The sequence below is a fragment of the Mustela erminea genome, chromosome 6 (genome assembly GCF_009829155.1).
Source record: "Mustela erminea isolate mMusErm1 chromosome 6, mMusErm1.Pri, whole genome shotgun sequence".
In the NCBI taxonomy this organism is placed as follows: domain Eukaryota; kingdom Metazoa; phylum Chordata; class Mammalia; order Carnivora; family Mustelidae; genus Mustela; species Mustela erminea.
The window spans coordinates 642,856-668,271 of NC_045619.1; the positions used below are offsets into that span (position 1 = coordinate 642,856).

The 25,416-nt window shown below is 53.6% G+C and overlaps 1 protein-coding gene across 13 annotated transcripts in view; it reads left to right on the forward strand.

The window, feature by feature from the left end:
* Window positions 1-25,416, forward strand: part of TTLL8 (tubulin tyrosine ligase like 8) — a 48,721-nt gene that overhangs the window by 15,473 nt on the left and 7,832 nt on the right. For 9 of the 13 annotated variants that reach the window (XR_004286530.1, XR_004286531.1, XR_004286532.1 and 6 more), the window contains 6 exons: window positions 1,214-1,336; window positions 3,050-3,236; window positions 12,500-12,648; window positions 14,686-14,929; window positions 17,042-17,477; window positions 18,087-18,582. Coding sequence is in view for 9 of the 13 variants with exons in the window: in XM_032345846.1 (XP_032201737.1) it covers window positions 1,214-1,336; window positions 3,050-3,236; window positions 12,500-12,648; window positions 14,686-14,929; window positions 17,042-17,477; window positions 18,087-18,582 (1,635 nt within the window). In the remaining 4 variants the exon portion in view is untranslated. Of the gene's footprint in view, window positions 1-1,213; window positions 1,337-3,049; window positions 3,237-12,499; window positions 12,649-14,685; window positions 14,930-17,041; window positions 17,478-18,086; window positions 18,583-19,569; window positions 21,233-25,416 lie in introns of those variants that run through there. The other 4 variants (XM_032345849.1, XM_032345853.1, XM_032345850.1 and 1 more) reach the window with 3 other exon arrangements.

Here is a 25,416-nt window from a genome sequence, read left to right on the forward strand (position 1 = left end):
TGACTGGCTTCCTGGGGGAGGCCGGCGTGGGGGTGGTCCTGGGACCCAGGTCTGAGCAGCTCTGGGCAACGGGCTCTGGCCTGAGGACAGAGGGAGGGTTCCTGGTTTGACCTGCCAGGAGAGACAGAAGGTGAAGCTCGGAGCAGGTGGGCCGTGTTCGTTCGGGGGCAACTGCATTTCCCGAGCACCTGGTCTGGGGGAGATGCAGCCTCTACCAGCACCCACGCCTTGGGTCCTGACCCCACCCGGGGCTCCCAGGGGCAGACGCGGGCAGGACAAGGAAGGGTCTGTGGGGGCTGGAGGTGAGAAGTGCAGGGGAGGGGAGGGCATTGAGCAGGGGGTGCTCAGAGAGGGGCGCAGGGTCAACACCGAGGGAGGGAGGTCTGAGGGACAGGCTGGAGCAGGCCTCGCGCCCGAGTGTCCACAGGGCACAGGGGCCAGGAGTCGGCTCGGGGCAGGGGCTGTTCTGGTGGAAGGAGCCTAAGTGAGAAGCCTCGGGCCCTGGAGGAGCTAGGGAAGGCAGTGGGTGTTCTAGATCTTTCCACGGTGGCAGCAGCTGTGGGCCGGGCCAGGGGGGCCCCCCTGAGATGAGCAGGCTTGGGTTTGGTGGTGGCGAGAGGGTACTGAGAGGGTACTGGAATTTCTTGTCGGCCTCCCAGAGGGCATGGGTTGGAGTGGAATTGGGTAAGACCGGCCTCAGAGCCGGGCTGGCCCCACGCCTGTGTCTATGGGACCCAGAGCGGCCTTCTGGCCAGGTGTGTGTGGCAGGGCCCTTCTGGCCGTCTACACCGGCAGCCCTGGAGGCCAGCCTGTCCAGGAAGGCCCGGAGAGGCTCCTGGGATGGGGAGGGTCCTAGTGTGTCTGCAGGAGGCTTCTGTCCTCTGGTGCGGGGCTGAAGACACAGGACAGAGACAAGGACAAGTGCTGTGGCCGCCGTGGGGCGCGTCCCTGAGCGGAGGAGGAGGAGCAGGGGAGAGGCAGGGAGGGGCCTGCGGCTGGCCGTGGCCGGACTCCCATCTGCGCAGGGGCAGAGGGAGGAGGACTGTGCTGGAGGTGCGGGCCGAGGGCAGAGCGAACCGCCCCTCCAGGGTGGTGGGGGCGGGAGGGAGGCTGCCGTGGGCCGTGGGGCAGCGAGGCTGAGGACGGCTGGCGCTGGCCGAGGTCCCTGGTCCCCGGCGCCGGCAGAGGGGGCGAGGCCTTGGTGTCCTTTCAGATGACTTCCGGCGCACGGTGGCCTCCAGCATCCTCAAGTGGGTGGTCAGCCACCAGAGCCACAGCGGAGGCAAGCCCGGCGGCAGAGGGGAGGCCTGCGACCCCGGCCCCAGCAACCGGAAAGGTGTGTGGGGGGCGCAGCTGCACCGTGCCGGGAGGGCTGTGCCGGGAGGGGCCATGGGGCTGCGGGTCCGGGGCGGACTCGTCCCCCCGCTCCGCAGAAGAGGGTGACAAGGACGGGCTTTCCCGCATGGTGCGGGGCCGCCCTGCCATCAGGCCCATGAAACCCAAATAAGTATCGTGCTGTCCCTTTCTGAGAGTGTCCGTGGTTCCCACTGAGGTGGAGCAGGGGGCACAGGGGTGTCCCGCAGCCGCCCCGCCCCGCGGCCTCCTCCCCGCACAGCCCGCACCGAGGCACATTTGTTCCGACCTGCGAGCCCACGTCGGCTGGCACTGAGGGTCATTCTCGTGTGGGGCGTCGTGGGGCTTTGGGCAAACGTGTTGTCATCACACGGCGTGTCTTCTCAGCCCACTCGTGTCCCCCGTTCCTCCCCCCCCCCCCATGGTGTCCTGTAGTCCCGCGATCAGGGCTCCGTCTGTGGTGACCTGTGCCCCCGGACTGCAAAGCCCACCAGCGCTTCCCCGATCCCCGCGCTTTGGTGGGACAGGCTGGCGGGCGGGCTGGGGCGGGCCAGGCTCTGGGGGGTGGCTGCACTGGCCCGGCCTTGCTGAGAACAGAGTGGCCCCAGCGTCCAGCATGCTTACCTTCCCTTCTTGCCAGAAGGGGGGCCCTGCTCGCACATTCACGGTGAGAATGGTCCAGGTCCTGGAGGGAAGACCGACAGCAAATGCCCCCGCCCCAGCTGAGCTCCCGGGCTTTGTGACAGGGACTTGCGCACCGAGCCTTTAGCTGGTCCTCAGCGGCCGCTCAGGCTTCCTCGCCTGGTGCTGGCGTCCGGGGAGCTTTTGGCTTCGGGGTTCTGTTGCCCAGAGCGGCGATGGTCTGGATCTGCTGCCTTCCTGCGACCGGGCGACGCTTGGCCACGTGACCTCGGCTCTCTGGTGGAGCCAGGAAGAGTCGCTGACTCTTCGGTTTTCCTTTGTACTTGTGAGGACGGATTGCCCCACCAGCCGCCTCTGTGCCCGACCAGAAAGCAGAAGTGCAGATTTTCACGTTTAAGAGCCTGTTTTCATGTTCCGGGCATTTCTCCTGAACACAGTGTAAAGACACACTCTGTGACCTCTGTGGCAACCATGCGACCTGCAGCACTTTCTCCGGGTCCCTAACTGCGGGGGCCCAGGGCCCGCGATGTCTTGGCGCCCTCCCCCTGCCCCCAGCCCCACGCCGGTGTGTGGAGGTGGTTCTGTGCACCTGCCAAGCCCCTCACTGCTCCGGGCTCCCAGCCAGGAACCAACCGGACAGTTGCTAGTTGTCAACTCGTTCTCCTTTGGGGATCAGGGGGCCGGCTGCCTTGGGTGGGAGCTGGGCTCCTGGAGGCTCGCTGTCACCCGGACGGGAGGATTCCTGAGACCCTCGGGTCCAGCTCAGCTCCGGGGTCCCGGGAGCATGAGACGCCATGTAAGAGTTTGGTTGCAGCCACCAGGAGCGCCCCAGCGTGCGGGAGTCAGGCAGGACGGCCCCCAAGTTCTTACTGAATACGCAGTATGCGCTCAGAAAAGTAGAGGTTTTGTCGCAAGTTCGGAGGCCCTGCTGCATGGCCAGCCGTGGCCCGAGTCTGCTTGGAGGGTGCGTGCGGTGGGGGAGGCGCGCCTAGCTCCGGCGGGGTGCCCGGAGGATGCGGGAGTTCCCACTCCAGACCCCGTGCTTGGGTTTCAGCTTCCCAGAGTGCGGACTCCCGGCTCACAGGCCTCTCGGGACAGCTCGTGGACACTGCGTGCAAGGTGTGCCAGGCCTACCTGGGGCAGCTGGAGCACCGGGACATCGATGTCCCCGAGGACGCCGGCAAGGGCCTCACGGAGGACGAGTGGAAGGAGCTGACGGAGCAGTACTACTCCCTCATTCAGTAAGACGCGCCTGTGCGGAGCCTCCGGCCGCGCCCGCTGCCTGGTGCTCGGCGGCACGAGTCGGCGTGCGCCGCGCCGGCGAACCGGGGACCTGGGGGCGGCATCAGGAGCTGTGCAGGGAAGTCCTACCTCTGGGACATCTGAGGCACCCATCTGGGTGTTGGGGTACCAGACCCACTGCCGCCTGTCCCAGCAGGTCCCTGTTGGTTCATAAAAGGAAGACCCCTTTGGGGGAACCTTTGGGTAGCAGCGCCTTGAGCACTTTCCGCCCTGTTCATGCCTTTTACCTCCTTTGAGCCCCGCGGGTGGGCCCTGGGCAATCAGGACCCACAGAAGGCCCGGCCCGGCCCTTCGGGCTCTCCAGGACCGTCAGTGCCTCTTGCTGCCTGGGAACCCGAAGGCTGAGCCCGGCCTTCCCCCTTCTCCCGAGGGCCGGGCCTTTCGCAGGCTGCAGACCCAGCACCCCTGGCCCCCTTTTTCCGAAGTCTGACTTCATTGTGCCTAGATGTGGTTTTCTTTGTTATGTCCTCTACCTAGAGATTTGGGGGACTGCTAATCTGGGGGGTTGGAATCATTCATCAATTCTGAAACGTTCTCAGCCATTTCCTTCAAATATCGCTTCTGCCTCCCGTCTGGGACGCCGGCTCTGTGCACAGCCAGCCGCGTGACCACGTCTCGCCCGTCGCTTTGCTGTGTCCTGGTTCCCTCGTCCTGTTTCCCTCTCTGAGGTTGAGTTTGTCTATTTTCTATCAACCCATCTTAAGACTGACCGGCCTTGTCTCCTGTCTCCGGGCTGCATGCGAAGCCGCCCAGTTCTGACGCCCTTCTTGCGGCGTTTGTCCCGGCCCTGTGGTGGGTCGGGATTTTCGGCCTCTTCTCCGTCTCTGTAATTTTCGTGTGCTGCCCCTTGCCTAAGAAGGAAGCACGGACAGAAGTCGTGCTGCTCCCGAGACGGGGCGTTCACCGTTTCCTCCGTTGTAGGCGCATTGTCGAGTCGATGTCCCCGGCCAGCAAGCAGGGAGCAGGGCCAGCGGCAGCTTGGGCAGCTCTGTGTTCTGGTGCCGAGTGTCTGGGGGGCACTGGAGGATTTTGCGGCCGACCCCGGCCCCTGGAGAAGCTTCTTCCCAAGTGCCACAGGCATGGGAGGGCTCACCGTCTTTGCAGCCCAGACAAAGCATGCTCATGCCCTGGGGGGAGCAGGCCGTGTGGTTTGTGTTTTGAGCATCACGAGACTTGGGTCTTTCACGCGGGCTGATGGGGTCCTGTGGCTTCTCGGTCCTCCAGAAAGCCCTTCCACTTGGGCCGGGCTGTCGCTGCCACCCTGACTTGGCAAACACTCTTGGAGGATAAAATGGCTAAAAGACTCGGCTCACCCAAGAGGATTTTCTGGGCCGTGATGTAGCTGACCTGGTCCTCTTCGTTTGGAAAAACGTGGTTTGTCTGTTTTTTCCCACTTGTCCGGGCAGGCGTACTGCCCGCCACTGCCCCTGCTTACGACCTAAATACGACGCGTCCTCACCGTTACTAGCCTCGGCACTTTATCCTGCACCTGCGCTTGGCTTCTGTTTCCAGCTTCCCTCGGCAGCTCCGGGACGCGGCCGGGGCTCACGGCTGCTGGTCTTCAGCCAGACCCTCCCTTGTTCCCAGACCGCGTCCCACACGACAGGGTCTCCTCTCGTTTGTCGGCTCTGGTCGTCTGCTTCACCTCTCTCTCTCTCTTCCATTTTCTAGAAGATTTCATTTATGTATTTCTTTGGAGAACGTGCAAGTAGGGGGAGGGGCAGAGGGCGAGAGAGGAAGCGTGGCAAGCAGACTTGACGCTGAGCCCAGAGCCCAACGCGGGGCTCCGTTCCACGACTCGGAGATCACAGCCTGAGCCAAAATTGAGATCAGACGCGTGCCAACGGAGCCATCCAGACACCCCTGTTTTCGTTTTTATTGTCGTAAAATAAACGCAACAAAAGTTGCTGTCTGAACCATTTTAAAATAAGTCACTTAAGTATCTCAGTCATGTGCGACTGGCACTACCGTCCATTTTCATGGCTCTTTTCATCCTGCAAAGCTGGAAGTCTGTCCCCACTAAACACCGTCTCCCCGTATTCCCTCCAGCTCTTGGCCGCCAGCGTCCACTCTCTGCCTCCGTGAGTTGGACTCCCCCAGGTGCCTCGTAGAAGTGGAATCATAATTTGCCTTTTCGTGACTGGCTTATTTCACTTATAATGTCCTCAAGTTTTTTTTTTTTTTTTAAGATTTTACTCATTTATTTGACAGACAGAGATCACAAGCAGGCAGAGAGGCAGGCAGAGAGAGAGAGGAGGAAGCAGGCTCCCCACTGAGCAGAGAGCCCAATGCGGGGCTCGATCCCAGGACCCTGGGATCATGACCTGAGCCGAAGGCAGAGGCTTAAACCACTGAGCCACCCAGGTGCCCCAATGTCCTCAAGTTTTGTCCATGTTGTAGCAGGTATCCGAGTTCCCTTCCTTTTAAAGGATAAATACTACTTTGTTGTACGTATATAGTACATTTTGCTTATTGTTCTTTTGCTGACGGGCATCTGGGTTGCTCGCACATTTTAGCTCTTGTGACTAACGCTGCCTTGAGCACGGCGGTACTGATACCTCTTTGAGATTCTGCTTTCAATTCTTCTGGGTCTGTACCCAGAAATGGGATTTCTGGGTAATATGGCAATGCTATTCTCAGTATTTCAAGGAACTACCATACTGTTTTCCACAACAGCTGCAGCACTTTACGTGCCCCCCAGCTGGGTGCCAGGGTTCCCATTTCTCTGCATCTTCACCAACATTGGTTATTTCCTGTGCTTTTCGAAAATAATGTTTTAATGGACGTGAGGCTGTATCTCACTACAGGTTTTCATTCTCCTGGTGCTCAGCGCTGTTGATTGTCTTTCCATGTGCTTATCGGCCATCTGGTTTCTCCTTCGGAGAAGTGTCTGTTCAAGTCTTTGGCCCATTTTTGTTTTCTTGTCTTTTTTTTTTCAAGATTTTATTTATTTATTTGACAGAGAGAGATCACAAGCAGGCAGAGAGGCAGGCAAAGAGAGAGGAGGAAGCAGGCTCCCTGCTGAGCAGGGAGCCCAATGCAGGGCTCGATCCCAGGACCCTGAGATCATGACCTGAGCCAAAGGCAGAGGCTTAACCCACTGAGCCACCCAGGCACCCCTTTGGCCCATTTTTGAATCGAGTCACCTTGTTGCTGGGTTTTAGGGGCTCCCTGTGTGTTCTGGATGTCAGCCGCCTGTCAGATCCACAGCTTCCAGTCCCTCTCACTGTGGGCATCTCCTTTTTACTCCTTTTTACTCTGCTGGTTGCATCATTGGACACACACATTAAGCCTTCTCATGAAGTCAGTCTGTGTGGTTTTTCCTCTTGTTGTCTGTGCTTTGGTGTCATATCCAAGATAACATCGAGAAATTCGGCATCTTGAAGATTTTGCCCTATGTTTTTTTCAAGATTTTCATAGTTTTGGGCCTTTCTATTTGGGTCTTTGATCCATTTTGAGTTACTGTTTGCACCTGGCTTTAGGTAAGGGTCCAAATTCATTCTTTTGGTTGTGGATATCTAGTTTTCCAGTACCATACCCAGTATCAAGGAACTGTCCCTTCCCTGTCGAATAGTACTGGCAACCTTGTCAAAAGTCATTTGACTGTATGTAGGAGGCTTTGTTTCTGGGATCTATATTCTGTTTCATTGGTCTTGCTTCTGTCTTCATGCTGGTAACACTCTGATTTGATTGTTGTAGCTTTGTAGTAAGTCTTGAAATCAAGGACTGTGTGTCCTCCCACTTTGATCTTTTTCAAGATTGTTTCGGCTCATTGGGGCTCCCTGAGAGTCTGTTTGGATTTGAGTGTGGGTGTTTCTATGTCTGTGAAAAACATCATTGGGATTTTGAATAGAGATTGTATTGAATTTGTAGGTAATTTTGCGTACTATTACCATCTTAAGCAATATTAAATCTTTTAATCCGTAAACATGGATGTGTTCCCATTTATTTGTGTCTTCTGTAATTTCTTTCAGCTATTTCTGTAGTTTTTGTTATACCTTTCCCCTCCTTGGTTAATTCCTAAGTATTTTACTATTTCTGGTGTGATTGTGAGTGGAATTGCTTTCATAATTTCCTTCTCAGATTGCTTCTTGCTAGTGTACAGAAATGCAGTTTATTTTTGTTTGTTGACTTTGTATCTTGCTACTTTATACTCTGCTTACTAGTGGTAATGTGTTTTTTTGGTGGAATCTTTAGGGTTTTCTGCAGATACATTCATATAATCTGCAAACAGATTTCACTTCTCCTTTCCAGTCTGCCATTTATTTCTTTTCCTTCTCTGATTGCTCCTGCGAGCACTTCTCTTACATTGTTGGATGTTGAGAATACCGCTCTTGCCTTATTCTTTGTTCTTCTTTTCTTTTTTTTTAAAGATTTTATTTATTTATTTGACAGACAGAGATCACAAGTAGGCAGAGAGGCAGGCAGAGAGAGAGAGAGAGAAAGAGGGAAGCAGGCTTCCTGCGGAGCAGAGAGCCCGATGCGGGGCTCGATCCCAGGACCCTGAGATCATGACCCGAGCCGAAGGCAGCAGCCCAAACCACTGAGCCACCCAGGCGCCCCTGTTCTTCTTTTCTTAAGTCGCCTCCACATCCTATGTGTAGCCCAGCACAGGACTGGAGATCAAGACCTGCACTGAGATCAAGAATCTGATGCTTTAGTGACCGAGCCAGCTTGGTGCGCCTTGTCTGATTCTTAATCTTAAAGGAAAACTTCTGGTCTTTTGCCATTGAGTATGGTAATTGCTGTAGGTTTTCATATATGGCCTTTATTATGTTGGGGTACTTTCCTTTCATTCCTAGTTTCTTAGGTGTTTTTATCAAGAAAGGGTGTCAAATTTTGTCAAGTGCCTTTTCTGCATCAATTGAGATGGTCATGTGGGGTTTTTTCCCTTCATCTGGAATGTGATATATTACGGTAATTGGTTTTCAGATGTCAAACCATCCTTGAATTCCTGGAATAAATCCCACTGGTTAGGGAGCGCCGTCCCTTGACGTGCTGCTGAGTCTGGTTTGCTAGCATTTGTGAGGATGTTTGCATCAATGTTCACAAGGGACGTTGGTGTGTAGTTTTCTTTTCTTGCAGTGTCTTTGTCTGGGTTTGATATCAGGGTGATATGGGCCTCATAGAATGAGTTAGGAAGCATTTCCTCCTCTTCCCTTAGTTTGAGGAGGACAGGTATGGTTCTTCTCAAATTGTTTGATAGAATTCCCCATGAAGCTGTCAGGTCTTGGGCTTTTCTTTTTGGGAGATTTTTGATTCCTGATTCAATCCCTTTTCTGTTTCTTCACAATTTAGTCTTGGTAGGTTTAGTGTTTCTTGGAAATTTGTCCATTTCATCTAGGCTATCCAGTTCATTGGTGTACATCTGTTCATAGTACTGTCTTATAATCTTTTTTTATTTTGTAGAATCAGTAATAATGCCCCCAATGTCATTTTTTATTTTGGTAACTTGAATATTCTCTCTCTTCTTAGTCCATTGAGCTAAAGATTTGTCAATTTTGTTGATCTTTTCAAAGAACCGACTTTTAGTTTAATTAATTTTCTCTATTTTGATTAATTTGGCTTTAATCTTTATTGATTACTTCATTCTACTAACTTTGGGTCTAGTTTATTCTTTTCTCTTTTTAGGTTTTATTTATTTATTTGACAGAGAGAAACAGCAAGAGAGGGAACACAAGCAGGGGGAGTGGGAGAGGGAGTAGCAGTCTTCCTGACAGGCAGGGAGCCTCATGTGGCACTTGATCCCAGGACCCTGGGAACATGACCTGAGCCGAAGGCAGATGCTTAATGACTGAGCCCCCTAGGTGCCCCGGGTCTAGTTTATTCTTTTTCTAGTTTCTTAAGTGGCAAAGTTAGGTTGATTTGAGATTTTTCTTGTTTTCTAACATAAGCCTTTATACCTATAAGTTTCCCCTTTAGCACAACTAGCAATCCCATTTTTTTTTTTAAAGATTTTATTTATTTATTTGACAGAGAGAGATCACAAGTAGGCAGAGAGGCAGGCAGAGAGAGAGAGGGGGAAGCAGGCTCCCCGCTGAGCAGAGAGCCCGATGCGGGACCCGATCCCAGGACCCTGAGATCATGACCTGAGCCGAAGGCAGCGGCTTAAACCACTGAGCCACCCAGGCGCCCCCCATTTTTTTTTTTTTAAAGATTGTATTTATTTAATTTGACAGAGATCACAAGCAGGCAGAGAAGCAGGCAGAGAGAGCGGAGGAAGTAGGCTCCCTGCTGAGCAGAGAGCCCGATGCGGGGCTCCATCCCAGGACCTGACCTGAGCGGAAGGCAGAGGCTTTAACCCACTAAGCCACCCAGGCGCCCCTCCATATGTTTTAGTGTGTTGTGTCTTCACTTTCATTTGTCTCCAAGTATTTCCCTTGTGATTTCTCCTTTGATCCATTGGTTATTTAAGAATGTGTTGATTTCGTGAGGGCGCCTGGGTGGCTCAGTCTGTTGAGCATTGGAGTCTTGATCTCAGCTCAGGTTTTGATCCTCAGGGTCAAGAGTTCAAGCCCAGCTTGGGGCTCTTACTGGAGAGCCTACTAAAAAAATTTTTTTAAATGTGTTAATGTCTGTAGATTTATTTCTCCACTTGATTAGATCTCCTAACACGTATGTCAACAATGTCTTGTGGCTTTCAGTTTTCAGTTCAATGTTTTTTCAGCTTTCGTTCTTGCATTCTTTTGTTGAATGCATTTTTTAAAAGATTTCATTTATTTATTTGACACAGAGAGAGAGATCACAAGTAGGCAGAGAGGCAGGCAGAGAGAGAGAGAGGAGGAAGCAGGCTCCCACTGAGCAGAGAGCCCGATGCGGGGCTCGATCCCAGGACCCTGAGATCATGACCTGAGCCGAAGGCAGAGGCTTCACCCACTGAGCCCCCCAGGTGCCCCTGTTAAATGTATTCTTGTGTGTTTTGTTCTTTTTGATAATATTGTGAGTTAAATTATTTTCTTAATTTTGTTTAAGGATTTTTTTGTTGGCAGAATATAAAGATACGATTGATTTTTAAAAGATTTTCTTTATTTTGGAGCGAGAGTGAGTGAGCAGCTGGGCGGGGCAGAGGGAGTTAGGAAGACAAGCAGACACCACACTGAACGCAGGGCCCAGATCGGGGCTTGATATCACAGCTCTGAAACCAAGAGGCGATGCTCACCCAACTGTGCCACCCAGGCAACCCTAAACTGATATTTTTATATTGATCTTGTACCTGTGACTTTGCTGAACCCATTTAATAGTTCCACTACTTTGTACTGTGTGTGTGTGTGTGTTCCTTAGGATGTTCTACACATAGGACATGTCGTCTACGAATACAAACAGTTTTCTTTCTTCATGTCCGATGTAAGCTCCAGGAACTCAAAGTTGGTTTAACATTCAAAAGTGAATCAGCGGGACCTCAGCCGTCCCTACAAAGTTACTTACAAAGTTCCGGTGCCTGCTCTAACAGGCACCAGAGCTTGAGGACGGGATGTGTACGCGAAAAATACACAACTGTCTGGTTCCGCGCACATGAGGTGCTTGGAGACCACAGAGATGCATGTACATGGCGGTACCAGGGTCTGGGGTGGGGCGGTGAGTGTTTAATGGGGACAGAGTTGCAGTTTGGGATGATGAAAAAGTCCTGGGCACAGAGGGGTGATAGTTGCACAACATAAGTGTTCCTGATAGTACTGACCCACACTTGAAACGGGTAAGATGGTAAATTTTATGTTATATGTGTTTTGCCACAATAAAAAAAATTGAAAAGTTGTCAGTTGGTAGATTCTGTCACATTTAAGGGGTAAAGAAAAAAACTACAAGATCATCTCAATAGATGTAAAACATTGATGAAATTCAATACTGTGTATGTTAACTTTTTTTTTTTTTAAGTGAGTTAGAAAAAGAAACTTCCTTAACTGGAAAATTTTCTATTCAAAAATTCTAAAGATGGAGCACCTGGGTGGCTCAGTGGGTTAAAGCCTCTGCCTTCAGCTCAGGTCATGATCCCAGGGTCCTGGGATCGAGTCCTGCATCGGGCTCTCTGCTCAGTGGGGAGCCTGCTCCCCCCCCCCCGCCTGCCTCTCTGCCTACTTGTGACCTCTGTCTGTCAAATTAATAAAATCTTTTAAAAAATTCTAAAGCTAACATATTTCTTAATAGTATGTACTGAAAGTGTTGTCCTTGAAATCAGAATGAGACAAGAATGCCCACTCTCACGACGGCTACTCAGTGCGGACTGAAGGGCCTGTTTAGTTTAATAGCACAGAGAAAAGGAAATAAAAGGCATAAAATCAGAAAGAAGCAAAACTATCTACTGATGATATGATCGTGCATATAGAAAATTTTACAAATCTTACAGGAAGTTACATAAGTTTAGTGAAGTCAGTAGACAGCAGGTCACTATACAAAACTGCGCTGTGTTCCTGTATACTAACAACCATCACAGAATGGAGTTCTCGTGCAATCTATAATTAATGACCTAAGAAGCATGTGTGTGTAATAAAACCATGTTCATAAATTAGAAAGCTCAGTGATACGTTTTTTCCTTCCAGACTAACGTATAGATTCAGTGAAACCCCAGTGGGAATCTCGGCAGGGATTTTCCTCCAGGGCTTGAGTGGGAGGAATTGACAGATTCTGAAATTTATTTGGAAATACAAATGATTTAAGAAAAGCTAGAAAACCTTGATCAAGAAAAACAAAATCAGAGGAGAAGTACCCTATTTCAAGACTTACTATAAATGCACCTAATCCAGAGAAGGCAGCCCTGGGCCGCTGGGCACTAGCAGACAGCACCCCAGGACAGCGTCTAGAGACGGAGCCTCCCACTGTGGTCACTTACGACCACCCGCTAGGAAGGGTTACTCCTTGTCCTAAACGACGCTTGAACAGTCAGCATCCTTGTGAACCAGAAAGGTGTGTCTTGAATCCTGTCTCCTAAATACACAAAGATTAATTCAAGATGTATCATGTGATACGGGAAAGCCACAGAAAAGGAGAACACTGGCGTGTGTCTTCTGACCACAAGGAGGGCAAAGATTTCGTAACTAGCTCACGAAGAGCGCTGAGCCTAACAGAGCCGGCTGATGCAGCTTTACTGCTCACGGACAAACACTGCGGAGGGCGGAGAGATGGCCCCAGGGTGGGGGGACACGCTTGCCCCGCGCTTGCCCCGCGCGGCCTCGAGACCTCTCAGGGCTGTCTGGATCTTGCTTTGCAGCGGTGACGCCTTCATCTCCAGCTCGAGAAACCACTTCTCGCAGTGCCAGGCTCTGCTGAACAAAATCACGTCCGTGAACCCGCAGACGGAGATCGACGGGCTTCGCAACATCTGGATCATAAAGCCGGCGGCCAAGTCCCGGGGCCGAGGTGAGTCAGGCCGGGCGCGACGTGCGAAGCGGCCACCGGCGGCCCCAGAGCGCGGCGGGCGTACCCAGGCGCAGGTGCGTGGCCCAGGGCTCCGTGCAGGGCCGAGGCGGCCAACGAGCGGGGATGTTGTTCCCAAGTTAAACTGGGCCGCTGGCCCTCGCTGCTGAGACGGACGGAGGACTCCGACTCGGGCAACGGTGGGTTTCCCGCTCCTCACTCACCCGTGGGCACCGGCATTCCCGGAGGCCCCTCCCCGAGGAACGCACCTGCTGTCTGTGGTCTTTGTCCGATGGGCTCAGGGGCCGCTCCTTGTCCCGTGTGTCCTCTTTACTCCCAACGGCGAACACGGTGTGTTCTTTCTAAAACAGGGCTTTCAAGTTAGAGAATCTTATTTTGGGTTTCCAAAGAACCAACCTAAGGCTGCATTTTTCCAGTTTCCTGTGAGGGTGTTTTCCCCGTCAGCTCTGACTTTAATGCCTATTAATTTCCAGTCTTTCTTGTGCAACAGTAACAGCCCTCGGTCTGGGCCGTCCCCGCGGGAGATGGCGCTCCCGGCCACGCCGGCTTGTTTGTGTCGTGTGATGTTCCCACTTTCCTGAGTATCTAATAGATTTTCAATTTGGGGGGATATTTTATTTTCTCCTTGAATTATTTGAAGAGATTTTTGTTGTTTTAATTCCTAAGTGGTTCATTTTTACGTGATTTTACAAAGTCTTTATCACTTTCTGCTGCTGCTGCAATACCGTCTTTGCTGGCCCTCCGCCCGCCGTGCTCTGCGGCCCGCCCTCCAGGGTCCGGCCCCTGCCCCTCCATCGGCTCTAGCCGGAGCCTGCTTCTCTTGACGGAGGCATCCGTCTGCCAGCGGCTCCGTCCTCCTGTCCGTCTGGCCAGACCTTGCTCCTGCGGCAGACACCGGCGTCCCCAGGGATGCTCCACAGACACCTCAGCTGCTCACGCCCGAACGCAGGGCTTCCTGGCTGGGCGCCGGCTGTGGCTGTAACGCCGGCTGTGGCCTTGACTGTGATGCCGGCTGTGGCTGTGGCTGTAACGCCAGCTGTGGCTGGGCGCTGGCCGGGCGCCTCCCTGCTCTGAGCCCGGGTGACTGCCGAGGTTTCCTGCTCTGCCGAATCTGTCGTTTCTGGGCGGCAGGTCTCAGCTCACAGCTGAAAAGAAGAGATGGACTTTTTTTTTTTTTTTTAAAGATTTTATTTATTTATTTGACAGAGATCACAAGTAGGCAGAGAGGCAGGCAGAGAGAGGGGGGGAAGCAGGCTCTCCACTGAGCAGAGAGCCCGATGCAGGGCTTGATCCCAGGACCCAGATATCATGACCCGAGCCGAAGGCAGAGGCTTTAACCCACTGAGCCACCCAGGCGCCCCGAGATTGACGTTTTTGTGGGGAGAGCCGCCCCCCGCGTGTGGCTACCCAAAGACCCCCCACCATCTTGGGAAGCCACTCCCTCCAGGCTTCAGGGTTGTCATGGCTGCGAAAGAGAGGGCCGGAGGGTCTGGTGGTGACCCAACAGATGAGAGAGAGGCCTGTCCCCTCTGCTCAGATGTCACTGGTCACCAGGGAGTTGGGGACAAGGAACTGTGTGGTGGAGGAAGACCAGAACGGGTGCACTGATGTGTAGTCGTGTTGTTTGTCCGGGCACCAGACTCCGGGCCCTGGGACGCCTGCCCCCTCCCAGTCTGCTGGCTCCCTGAGGCCCACAGAGCTTCCCTGCCCTTGTGCACGCCTTGTTCAGCCCCCTGAGCAAGGGCTCAGCCACCCCTTGCTGGCCGTCTTTGAAACATGCCTCGGTCCCCAGCCCCGCCCCTCTCCATTCTGTGTCCTCTCTGGAGTCCTGGCGGCAGGCTCCCCAGTGGGAGAGCCTGGGGGTCAGCACCGGTTGTGGCCTCTCCCCGGAGGGCCGAGCCTTCCCTGTGGGGACACCTGACTGTGCGGCCTCCCGGTACCGGATCAAGGCCGCGCGGGGTCCCGGGGCCGATGCTGGACGCCGCGCTGCGCCCTGGGCTGAGCGCCGACCTCTTGCAGACATCGTGTGCATGAACCGCGTGGAGGAGATCCTGGAGCTGGTGGCGGCTGACCACCTCTCTGCCAAGGACAACAAGTGGGTGGTGCAGAAGTACATTGAGACCCCGCTGCTCATCTACGGCACCAAGTTCGACATCAGGCAGTGGTTCCTGGTCACCGACTGGAACCCGCTGACCATCTGGTTCTACAAGGAGAGCTACCTGCGTTTTTCCACACAGCGCTTCTCCCTGGAGAGCCTGGACAGGTCGGTGGGAGCGCCGGCTGGATGCCGCTGGGCGTGAGGGGACACGGTGGGTGCCCACCACACCTGCGGGACGGGGCGGGGTGCCGGGCCGTGCCTGCTGACCCCCACCACCCCTGGACACACAGATGAGGAAGTGGGCTCAGGGAGGTTACGTGGCCCCCATCCCGGAGGGCCAGGCCCAGGCCTGGTGTTCTTCAAAGCCCTGCTCTGCACCCCAACACGTGTGTATCGTCTCCAGAAAATCCCGAAAGCTCCATGTGCCGTGTGCCCACGAGGTGCCTGGCAGGGCCCAGGGGTGACCCAGCTAAGCGGCAGGTTCAGAGCCCTCTCCGTGGTGGGTGCCCCCCTCTGCTGGAAGGGCTAAGTGGCCGCTGTGCTCACATGCTGACCCGCAGCCGCCCAAGCTTGGCGGTGCCTTCGGCTGGCCACACAGTCCTGCTCTCTCTGGGGCACCTTTGGGGGCACATCTGCCTTGCCAGCCCTCAAACTCTTTGTGAGCCCCAGAAGTCCTGGGGTCGGGGCTCCTGCAGGTGGCTGGGGAAGAAGGAGTGTCCGGTCCTGAGCAGGCAGCCTATGGGACGTGACAGTGGCTTGAGGGTCTTCTGAGGGCCCCAGCGGCACCAGGCAGGACAAGAAGTGGGGAGCACCTGAGGCAGAAAAGGCACCCAGATCCCAAGGCCCCTGGGGCCAGGGTGCTGGGGAGGGTGCCCCACGGAGGTGCTGGACAGAGGCTCAGATGTCCAGGAAGGGGTGTCAGGGGTGGGGGGACCCATGCCTCGCCAGGCTCTCTGGGTGGGCAGGACATAGGTGTGGTGGGGACAGTGAGGCCACTTGGCAAAGCCTCGGGAGGGAGGCAGAGAATCAACCAGGGGCTCCCCACTTCTGCCTGTGACCCCCCCCCACTGCGTGGGTCTGAGGGCGTGCGTCTTGACCAGGAGCGTTGCAGGGGGTTCCTGCCGAGAGGACACACTGAGTGTAGGGCCTGCTTCCAAGAAAGGTGGGGACGCCTGGGTGACTCAGTTGGTGAAGCGTCCGACTCTTGAGCTCAGCCCAGAATTGACAGGGCTGGGAGATGGTCAGTGGACACCTTGGGCGTGTTGACTGTGTCCCCCTGGCTAGTGGCTGTGGCTACACCAAGAGTTGCACCTGGCAAGTGCCCCTTGGCTGCTGAGGACAAGTGGCTCTGGCTGGTAGCTCCTCGGGTGAGTTCGTCTTTGCCAGGCCAAGGGGGCCTAGAGGAGGGGGCGTGCCCCTCCCTGTGCATAAGGAGCCCCTCCAGCCCCCCACCCCAGGCCATCGGATGCACCAAGCCGTGAGGGGTGCCTGCTGAACCCCTTGCCCTCTCTGAGCCCCATTTCTCCATCTGGGACCGTAATCCCCCCCCCAAGGCAGGCAGGAGAGTCCCTGAAATCGTTTTGACCCGACACAGCCCGGCTGCCTATGCAGCGGCCAAAGTGAGTGGAAGGCACGCCGCACTGGCTCTGGGGCCACCCTAATTCCGCTGGTCTCGAGTCACAAGGTCCTTCTGTCCTCTGGAAGTACGACCTCTCCAGGGTCACAGGGACGCGTCTCACCACGCAGAGCCACATGGCTCATCTCGTGGTGGTTTTAAAACAGGTTTGGAACGAGGCAAGGGTGCAAATTAATTAATTCGTTTCACAAAGACTTTCTCACTTTGTCTCACCAGACCAGCTCTTCAAGAGCCACATCTCTATTGCTGGGTGCAGATGGGGAAACTGAGGCTCTGGGAGGCGTTACTTCCGGAGGACCCGAGCTATCAAAAGTCCTCCTGCAGCCACCCAGCGGTGGGGGGCTTGTCTCGAGAGCAGAGTCTCTGGGGGCAGGGTTAGCTGTGACTTGGGGGTTCCGCGGGGGCAGAGGGTCCGTAGGGGTGGGGTCTCGGGGGAGATGTCCGGCGGGCATGCGCATAGTGGGGGCATAAGGGTTCTGGAGATTGGGTCTCGCGGTCCGGGGCCACCGTCCGGGAGCGGGGTCCCAGGTCCCCCGCGTGGAGACGGGTCCCGGGTGCAGCGCGCGGAGGCCCGGAGAGGGGGCGGGGGTGCGGGGCCAGGCCCCGGGGGGCGCAGGCCTGACCGCGCTTGCCCCACGCAGCGCCATCCACCTGTGCAACAACTCCATCCAGAAGCACCTCAAGAACGACAAGGGCCGCAGCCCCCTGCTGCCCTACCACAACATGTGGACCAGCACCCGCTTCCGCGAGTACCTGCAGAAGCGAGGCCGCGGGGCCGTGTGGGTGGGCGTCATCTACCCCGCCATGAAGCGGGCCGTGGCCAACACCATGCGCGCGGCCCAGGACCGCGTGGAGCCGCGCAAGAACAGCTTCGAGCTGTTCGGGGCCGACTTCGTCCTGGGCCGCGACTTCCAGCCCTGGCTCATCGAGATCAACTCCAGCCCCACCATGCACGCGTCCACGCCCGTCACGGCCCGGCTGTGCGCGCAGGTGCAGGAGGACACCATCAAGGTGGTGCTGGACCGCAGGGCGGACCGCAGCTGCGACATCGGCAACTTTGAGCTGCTGTGGAGACAGGTGCGGGGGCTCGGTGCTGGGGGCCGGGCTGGCCGGGCGCGGGGTTGGGGGGGCCGCAGTGCTGAGGGGGTGTGGGGGCTGTAGCTGCTTCAGGCAAAGAGAGCAGCCAGTGGTTCTGGTCCCCCCGGACTCCCCCGACCCCTGTCTGGGACTCCCCCCCCCCCCCCGGCTCAGCCGCCTTCACCACTCTGCTCGACGCCCTGTGAGCCCCAGCCACCCCCAGCTCTGTGGCCACCAGGTGGGGAGGCCCCCCTGCCTGCACTGCTGCTGGGAGGTCCATGGCGTCCAGGCCCAGAATCTAGGGTGTTCCTTTCCAGACCTGCTGTGTCCTCCTCCTCCTGCCCGGGGAACATGGTGTCCTGCTTCAGGGGTCCGCGCCTAGTCCCTACAGGGAGCTTTCCTGCAGGCCAGGCGGGTGGTCCCTTTGCTGGGGACTCTGGTTCCATGGAGTACCGTGTGCCTGGGCCTCTCTGGGGGAGGGAGCTGGGGGCCGCCCAGCCCCAGGGAAGGGAGGCCCAGGCTTCTCGCCAGGCCTCAGCTGGCCGTGGCAGACCCAGGGAGGAGACGCTGGGCTCTGGGCGACTCGGCCAGCGTGCCCTCCTTGCCTAGCCTGCCGTGGAGCTGCCCCCCTTCCACGGGTCCGACCTCTGCGTGGAGGGCGTCAGCGTGAGGAGAGCCAGGAAGCAGATGCCGGCCATCTCCAGCGTGAATCTCCCGTCTTCCCTCTGGGACATGCAGCCCCTGAAAGTGAGGTGCCCCTCGGCCATGCCCAGCCCGCCTCTAGGAGCCCCCCCCACGGTGCCGCAGCAAGACCCGAGGCTGAGCGAGGCGCAGGCCGGGCCCCGCACCTTGCCCGCGCCCCTCTGGAGGGCGGCCGCCAGGAGCCGCAAAGCGCGGTCCGCCACCGCCCCGTCGGTCGGGAAGATCGAGCTCCCCACTTGTAACTTCCAGCATGTAGACAGCAGGGCCCTGAAAACTGGTCCGACCGACGCTGAGTCCGACAGACCCTCGGATCCGAAGATACCAAACGAGCCCGCGCTGCCGCCTGCGCTTCCCAGCGTGAAGACGGCGGAGGGTGCCCTGCTCCAGCGGCCCAAACCGCCAGGTACCAGCGCGGGGTCTGCTGGGGGTGGCCTGCGCCCCAGGCAGGGAGCGGGTCCCCATGTGGGCATCAGCCTGAGCTCAGAGCAGGCTCGGGGGCACCCCCGCCCCATCCTGGGACTGGCCGGGCTGTCGGGACGGTGGGGCTCCTGCAGCAGTGTTAGGAACCCCTCACGGGGCGGGGTGGGTGACGGCCTGTCTCGCTCCTCGTGTGACCTAGTGCTCATGGGGGATCGAACGGTGCCAGGTGCCGAGGGCAGGTGCCAGCGATCCCTGGACTCTCGCCTTCAGTTGTCCGAAGTTCCTAAAGGAGCTGACCGTGCGCGGCCTGGGAGCCTGTCCTGGGCCTGGGCTCCGAGCACAGGTGGACAGGTGTGGGAGCCCCCGAGGCTCTGGGGGTGACCCTGCCGTGTCTGAATCTCAGTGCACCTCTAGAGGCGTCTGGCACCCAGCGGTGGCCCGAGAGTCTGTGTGATGAAAAGGCACGAGCCAGGCCACCCCCACACGCCCTGCTGGTTGGGCCCCGGGACACTGGCCTCCTCAAACACACCGTGCTGCGTCCACCTGCCTGGGGCTCGGCCTCTTCCTCTCTCCTGTGCCCTTCCTCCTTTCTCCTCACCCCCCTCGCTGGCACCGACCTCTTTGTCCCCCCACCCCCCGTCTGTCTGCAGCCTGTCCGCCTGTCTCTCCTAGAGCGCGGGTCCCTAACGCTGTGCTCACCGCAGCACCGGGGCTGTGCACGTGGCCGGGGTCAGTGAGCGTTTGTTGGGTGAAGTGCACAGACTGACTCCAGAGTCGTGGGCTCGGGCTCGGGCTCCAGGAGCACGGCGGTGCGCTCGAGGACGTCCCTGTCCTGCCTTCTCTCCTCGCCTTGTGTCTGCTCTGTCGCGGGGGCTGGCCAGCCCCCCCGCTCAGCAGCTTGCCTCTGTGAGGACGATTTCCGGGGTGTTTTTGCTGTTAGGAAAACACCATGTACTTTTCATCTTCCTAGGAGGGCATCTAGGAGTGAAGGCATCTTCCTAGGAGTGAAGCGTTGATGGGGGGCTCAGGGGTCGTCACAGAGCAGCACCGATGGCGTGGGGCTGAAAGATGGAAATGTATTCTGTCGAATTCTGGAGCCCAAAGTCTGGAATCGTGGTGTTGGCTGTGCCACGCTCTCCAAGGCTAGGGAAGAGTCCCTCCTTGTCTTGTCCAGCTTCTGGTGACCACTGGCTGTCCCTGTGTCCCTTAGCTTGTAGAGTGCCTCCCAGGCTCTGCCCTGTCTTCACATGGTGCTCCTTCTTTGAGCCTCTGTGTCCAAATTTCGGCCTCAGAAGGACGCCGCTGTTAGGTTGGGGCCCGCCGTCCTCCCGCCAGTGTGACAGCTTAACTCGGTGCCACCGGCGATGACTATTTCTAAATCATGTCACATTCACAGATGGCACGTGCACATGATCTTGTGGGGTAGGGCTGTTGGACCTCGTCCACTGAGCCCGTGTAAGCGTGGCTAATGGGGGTGCCCTCGGACTGCATCCTCCCCAACGGCCATCACTCCTGCTGTGGCCAGCGCTGGGTGTTGAGAGACCTCCTAGGGCTTGGGCTTGCCTCTGGAGACAGTGCCATGAGGCTCCTCTGCCTTTCTCCGCTGACCCATAAAATGGCCTATTTTCAGACACGTGTTGGCCATTGACTTTTCCTCTCCTAAACAGTGCCCGCTCAAACCTTTTGTCCATTTGCCCTCAGACTCACAGGTCTGTCGCTTTTGGATTTGTGGGAGCCACGTCAACTCTGGATTCTCCTTTTTCAGTTGACTCTTTTACAAATACTGTCCCCCACTGTGTGATGTGTCTTCTGCTCCTTTATGGTATCTTTGGATGTAAATCCCCCTTAATTTTAATAAACTTAAGCGGGTCAACTTTTCCCTCTATGGTTGGAGACTTTTATGCCTTACAGCCTTACCCCGAGGTCATGAAAATAATCTCCAGCAGCTTCTTCTAGAGGCGCTGCTGCTCCTGCTTTTCAGTCTCTAATGCTCCTGGAGCTAATTTGCCTGTGGTGGGACAGGAGGTCCTAGCACAGTGTTACAGGGGTACTCAACTGTGGAAACCCCTCCTCCACCCACTGCACATACGGTATTTCTGGACTTCCTGGTCCGCTCCGTTGGTCTGTTCCTTGCCCTTGGCCAATGACGTGATGTCTTTGTTACTATAGCTTTGTAGGATATCTTTATGCTGGTTAGGCAAGTCCCACAATCTTGCTTTTCTTCCTTGGAAACAACTTGGCTGTTCTGGACCCTTACACTTTCATTCAAGTTGTAGAACCAGGTCGTCAAGACACATCAAAAAAATTAAAATTAAAAAAAAATTGTTATTGAAATTAAATACATGTATCAGTTCAAGGAGAACGGACTTCCTCACCTTACTGAGTCTCATCATCTATGAACGTGGTATATCTCTCCATTTACTTGTCTTCTAGTGTCCTTCAGTTTAGTGTCTGCAGTTTTCTTTGTGATGGTCTTATACTTTCCTGGAAGTTAGATTTAGTCTTATATGTGTTCTATTTTTTCTTCTATGATAAGTAGTATCAAAATTTGTATTTCTTCAACGAATTGTGGCTGGTTGGTAGAAATGGAGTTTTTGTGGATCGATTTTTTTTAATCCAGGCATCTGGCTAACATTTCTATCAATTCTATTAATATATTTGAAAATTATTTTGGAGTTTTCATATACACAATTATATCATCTGAAGAGTTTTCTTTTTCTTTGCTATCATTGCACGTTTTGCATCTTTTTCTTATTTTATTAGACAGTACAGAACCTTAATTACTTCATTTTTCTCGTTTCACTGGATCTCGGATGCGTATACTCTGGTTAGTCATAATCCTTGCTTTATGGCATGGTTTCATTGTTTGTCCTTACATGGCCCACTTTCAGGTAGTTTTAAAAACATAATTAGGGGGCGTCTGGGTGGCTCAGCTGGCTAAGCGTCTGCTTTCAGGCTCAGGTCATGATCCCAGTGTCCTGGGAAAGAGCCCTTCGTTGTGCTCCCTGCTCAGCCGGGAGTCTGCTTCTCCCTCTGCCTCTTCCCCTCCCCCTGCTCATGCCTTCTCTCTCTCTCTCTCAAATAAATAAATAAAATCTTTAAAAAAATTATTAGAACCAAACAGTGATATACATTCACCTATCTCTGGTACCCTTAACCTCCTGTGGGGCTTGATCCCAGGACTCCAGGATCATGACCTGAGCCAAAGGCAGATGCTTAATGACTGAGCCACGCAGGCACCTGTATTTTCAGTTTTTAAAAACTATCTTTTGATGAAAACTGTGAGTTTTAGTGTGGCCGAAATTATCAGTTCTTTTTTTTTTAGTCAGTGCTATTTTTGTCTTAAGTTTTACCTGGGATGCCTGGGTGGCTCAATTGGTTAAGCACCTGCCTTAAGTCAAATTAAGTGTGCCGGGTCGGAGTCCCGCCGGGCGCGCTGGGCTCACCCTCCGCCGCCGCCGCTCTTCCTCCTTCTTGCTGCCCCTCACTCCTCTCTCTCCGCCAAATAAATAAATAAAATCTTGAAAAAAAGGAAATGTCCCTTACTTTGAGGTTTAAACTACTATTTACCTACATGAATTACTAAGAGTTCCAAAATTGTCTTTGACGTTTAAGTCCTAGCCTATCTGGAGTTGATTTTTGAATATGGTATGATAAGAATCAAATTTTATTTTTGTCCTTAGGGACAACTACATTTTCCATTTATTTGTTGAAAAGTCCCTTTCTTTCCTGCTTTGTGCACCAGTGCGGGTCCGTGTCTGGAGTCTCTTAGTCTGGTCCACAGGTGACTTTGCACCCCTGCACCAGTGCCGCGCTGTCTCCACACCTGGACGGCAGGTTGCCTCTCTCTAGATGAGGGTTATGGTCCTCCTTGACTCATTTCCTTCTACACAAACATCATGACTGTTTTTATCGGAGTCCACAGCTAGTCCTGTTGTGATTTTGGATGGATTTGCATTGAATCCCTAGGTCATTTTGGGGGAAATTGAAGAATTAATACATCATAAACTATCATATACATCTTTTATTAGATTTATTCTTAGTTCCTTGATATCTTCATAGTACCACACATAGTGTCATCTCTATATCATCACTTGCTGCTGGTGTGTAGAATGCAATGATGTTTGTATTTTAATTTTTTATACTGCCACATTTCTAAACTCATTATTTTTAAATAATTTTTATTTTTTATTAACATATAATGTATTATTAGCCCTAGGGGTACAGGTCTGTGAATTGTCAGGCTTACACAGTTCACAGCACTCACCAGAGCCCATACCCTCGCCAATGTCCATAACCCAACCACCCTCTCCCTACCCCCCATCCTCAGTTTGTTTTGTGAGATTAAGAGTCTCTTATGGTTTGTCTCCCTCCCGATCCCATCTTGTTTCATTTTTTCCTTCCCTAGCCCCCACGATCCCCCGCCCTGCCTCTCAAATTCCTTATGTCAGGGAGATCATATGATAGTTGTCTTTCTCTGATTGACTTATTTCGCTCAGCATGATACGCTCTAGTTCCATCCATGTCATCGCAAATGGCAAGATTTCATTTCTTTTGATGACTGCATAGTATTCCATTGTATATATGAACCACATCTTTGTCCATTCATCTGTTGATGGACATATAGGTTCTTTCCATAGTTTGGCTATTGTGGACATTGTTTCTATAAACATTGGGGTGCACGTGCCCCTTTGAGGCACGACGTTTGTATCTTTAGGATAAATACCCAATAGTGTGATTGCTGGGTCATAGGGTGACTCTATTTTCAACTGTTTGAGGAACGTCCATGCTGTCTTCCAGACGGGCTGCACCAGCTTGCATTCCCACCAACAGTGTAGGAGGGTTCCCCTTTCTCCGCATCCTCGCCAGCATCTGTCATTTTCTGATTTGTTAATTTTAGTCATTCTGACTGGTGTGAGGTGGTATCTCACTATGGTTTTGATTTGTATTTCCCTGATGCTGTAACGTCATTATTTCTAATAATTTGGATGTGTATTCTTCTGAATTTTCTATGTAATTGCATGTCATGTGCAGATAGCTTTACGTCTTCCATTCCAATCTTGTCTGTAATTTCTTTGTCTTGTCATGTTGTATTGGCTAGACCCTCCTATAAAGTGTTGGGTATTATTGTTGAATTCCTGATTTTAAAGTGAATTTTTAAAAAAGATTTTATTTAATTGAGAGAGAGAGAAAGCACAAGTAGGCAGAGTGGGAGGAGAAACAGGTTTCCCACTGAGCAGGGATCCCGATGCGGGGCTCAATCCCAGGACCCCGAGTTCACAACCTGAGCCAAAGGCAGATGCTCAAAGAGAATGGTTTTAACATTTGCTCATTTATATTGACATTTTTCTAGGTCTTCATAAAGTTATAGATATGATATAAATATAGATATAAATGTATGGACGCTCTAGCATGTTAACGAAGTTTGTTTCTAATTATTACCAAGAATTTGTATTGTATGTAGTGAATTTTCTAAAAAAGAAACCTTTTTTTTTGCATCTAGAGGTTATCATAAGCTTTTTCTCCTTAGTAATATTAAAGTGGTGAATAACATCAATTGGTTTTTTATTTTGTTTTTGTTTTTTAAATTTTATTTATTTATTTGATGGAGAGAGACAAAGGGAGAGAAGGAGCACAAGCAGGAGGAAGTGGGAGGGAAGCAGGCGCCCCGCTGAGCAGGGAGCCCGATGCGGGGCTCGAGCCCAGGACCCTGAGATCACAACCTGAGCCGAAGGCAGACGCCCAACGACTGAGCCACCAGGCGCCCGTCAATTGGTTTTTTAACTTGCTTTGATGTTAGGTTTGATACATGGCTTTTGTTTCTTACAGGTTGCTGACATGTAATTTATTCCTCCTACTGTTTATAGACATTTATAGTTTTTCTAGGTCAGACTATTACAAATCGTGCTGCTATGAATGCTCTTGGATTTGGTGAAATGCATACCCTGGGGCGCCTGGGGGGCTCAGTCAGGTGGGCATCTGACTCTTGATTTCAGCTCAGGTCATGGTCGTGGGATCGAACCCCGCATTGGGCTCCCCACTCAGCAGGGAGTCTGCTTGTCTCCCTCTCTTTCTGCCCCCCCCCCGGTTTTGCTCTCTCTCTCTCAAATTAGTCTTTAAAAACAAAAAAAAAGCCCTATGTACACTGTGCTGTGCTGAGTCACACGCGCGGGTCCGGCCGGCGGCCCTGAGGAGCTGCCCGGAGGGACGGTGCCCGGGGCAGCCAGCACGATGTGGGCCTTCTAGCTGTTCCTACTCTTGCCGACACTAGCTACTCCTTTTTGCTTTGGCCGCTCTGGCAGCGGGCAGGGGCCTCATGTAGCGCTCCAATCTGCATTTCCCTGACGACTAAAGAAGTTCTGCTCCTTCGCTGATGGTTCGTTTGGACGCACTCTCAGAAATTCCAGTTTTTGCATTTGGACAATTTCTTTTTCTTGGCCTAGTCCTGTTGGCTTATAGGGGTTCTCTAGATACTCTGGATTCAAGTCCCTTGGCAAGTAAATCTATTAAAAATTTCTCTTGGGGCACCTGGCTGGCTCCGTCTGCGACGCATGTTGACACTTGATCTCAAGGTTTAGGTTCAAGCCCCGTGTTGGAGGTAGCGATTATTTAAGGAAAATGAAATCTTAAATATATGTGTCCATACACTGTGATATTTCTTATCTCACTCTTTGGTTTGCCTTTCATTCTCTTCATAACATCTTTGATGCACATGACTTATTAATTTCAGTACATTCCAGTGCTGATTTTTCTTTTATGATTAGCACCTTTTGTTTTCTGTTTGAGAAATCTTTGCCTAGCCCAAGGTCGTAAAATA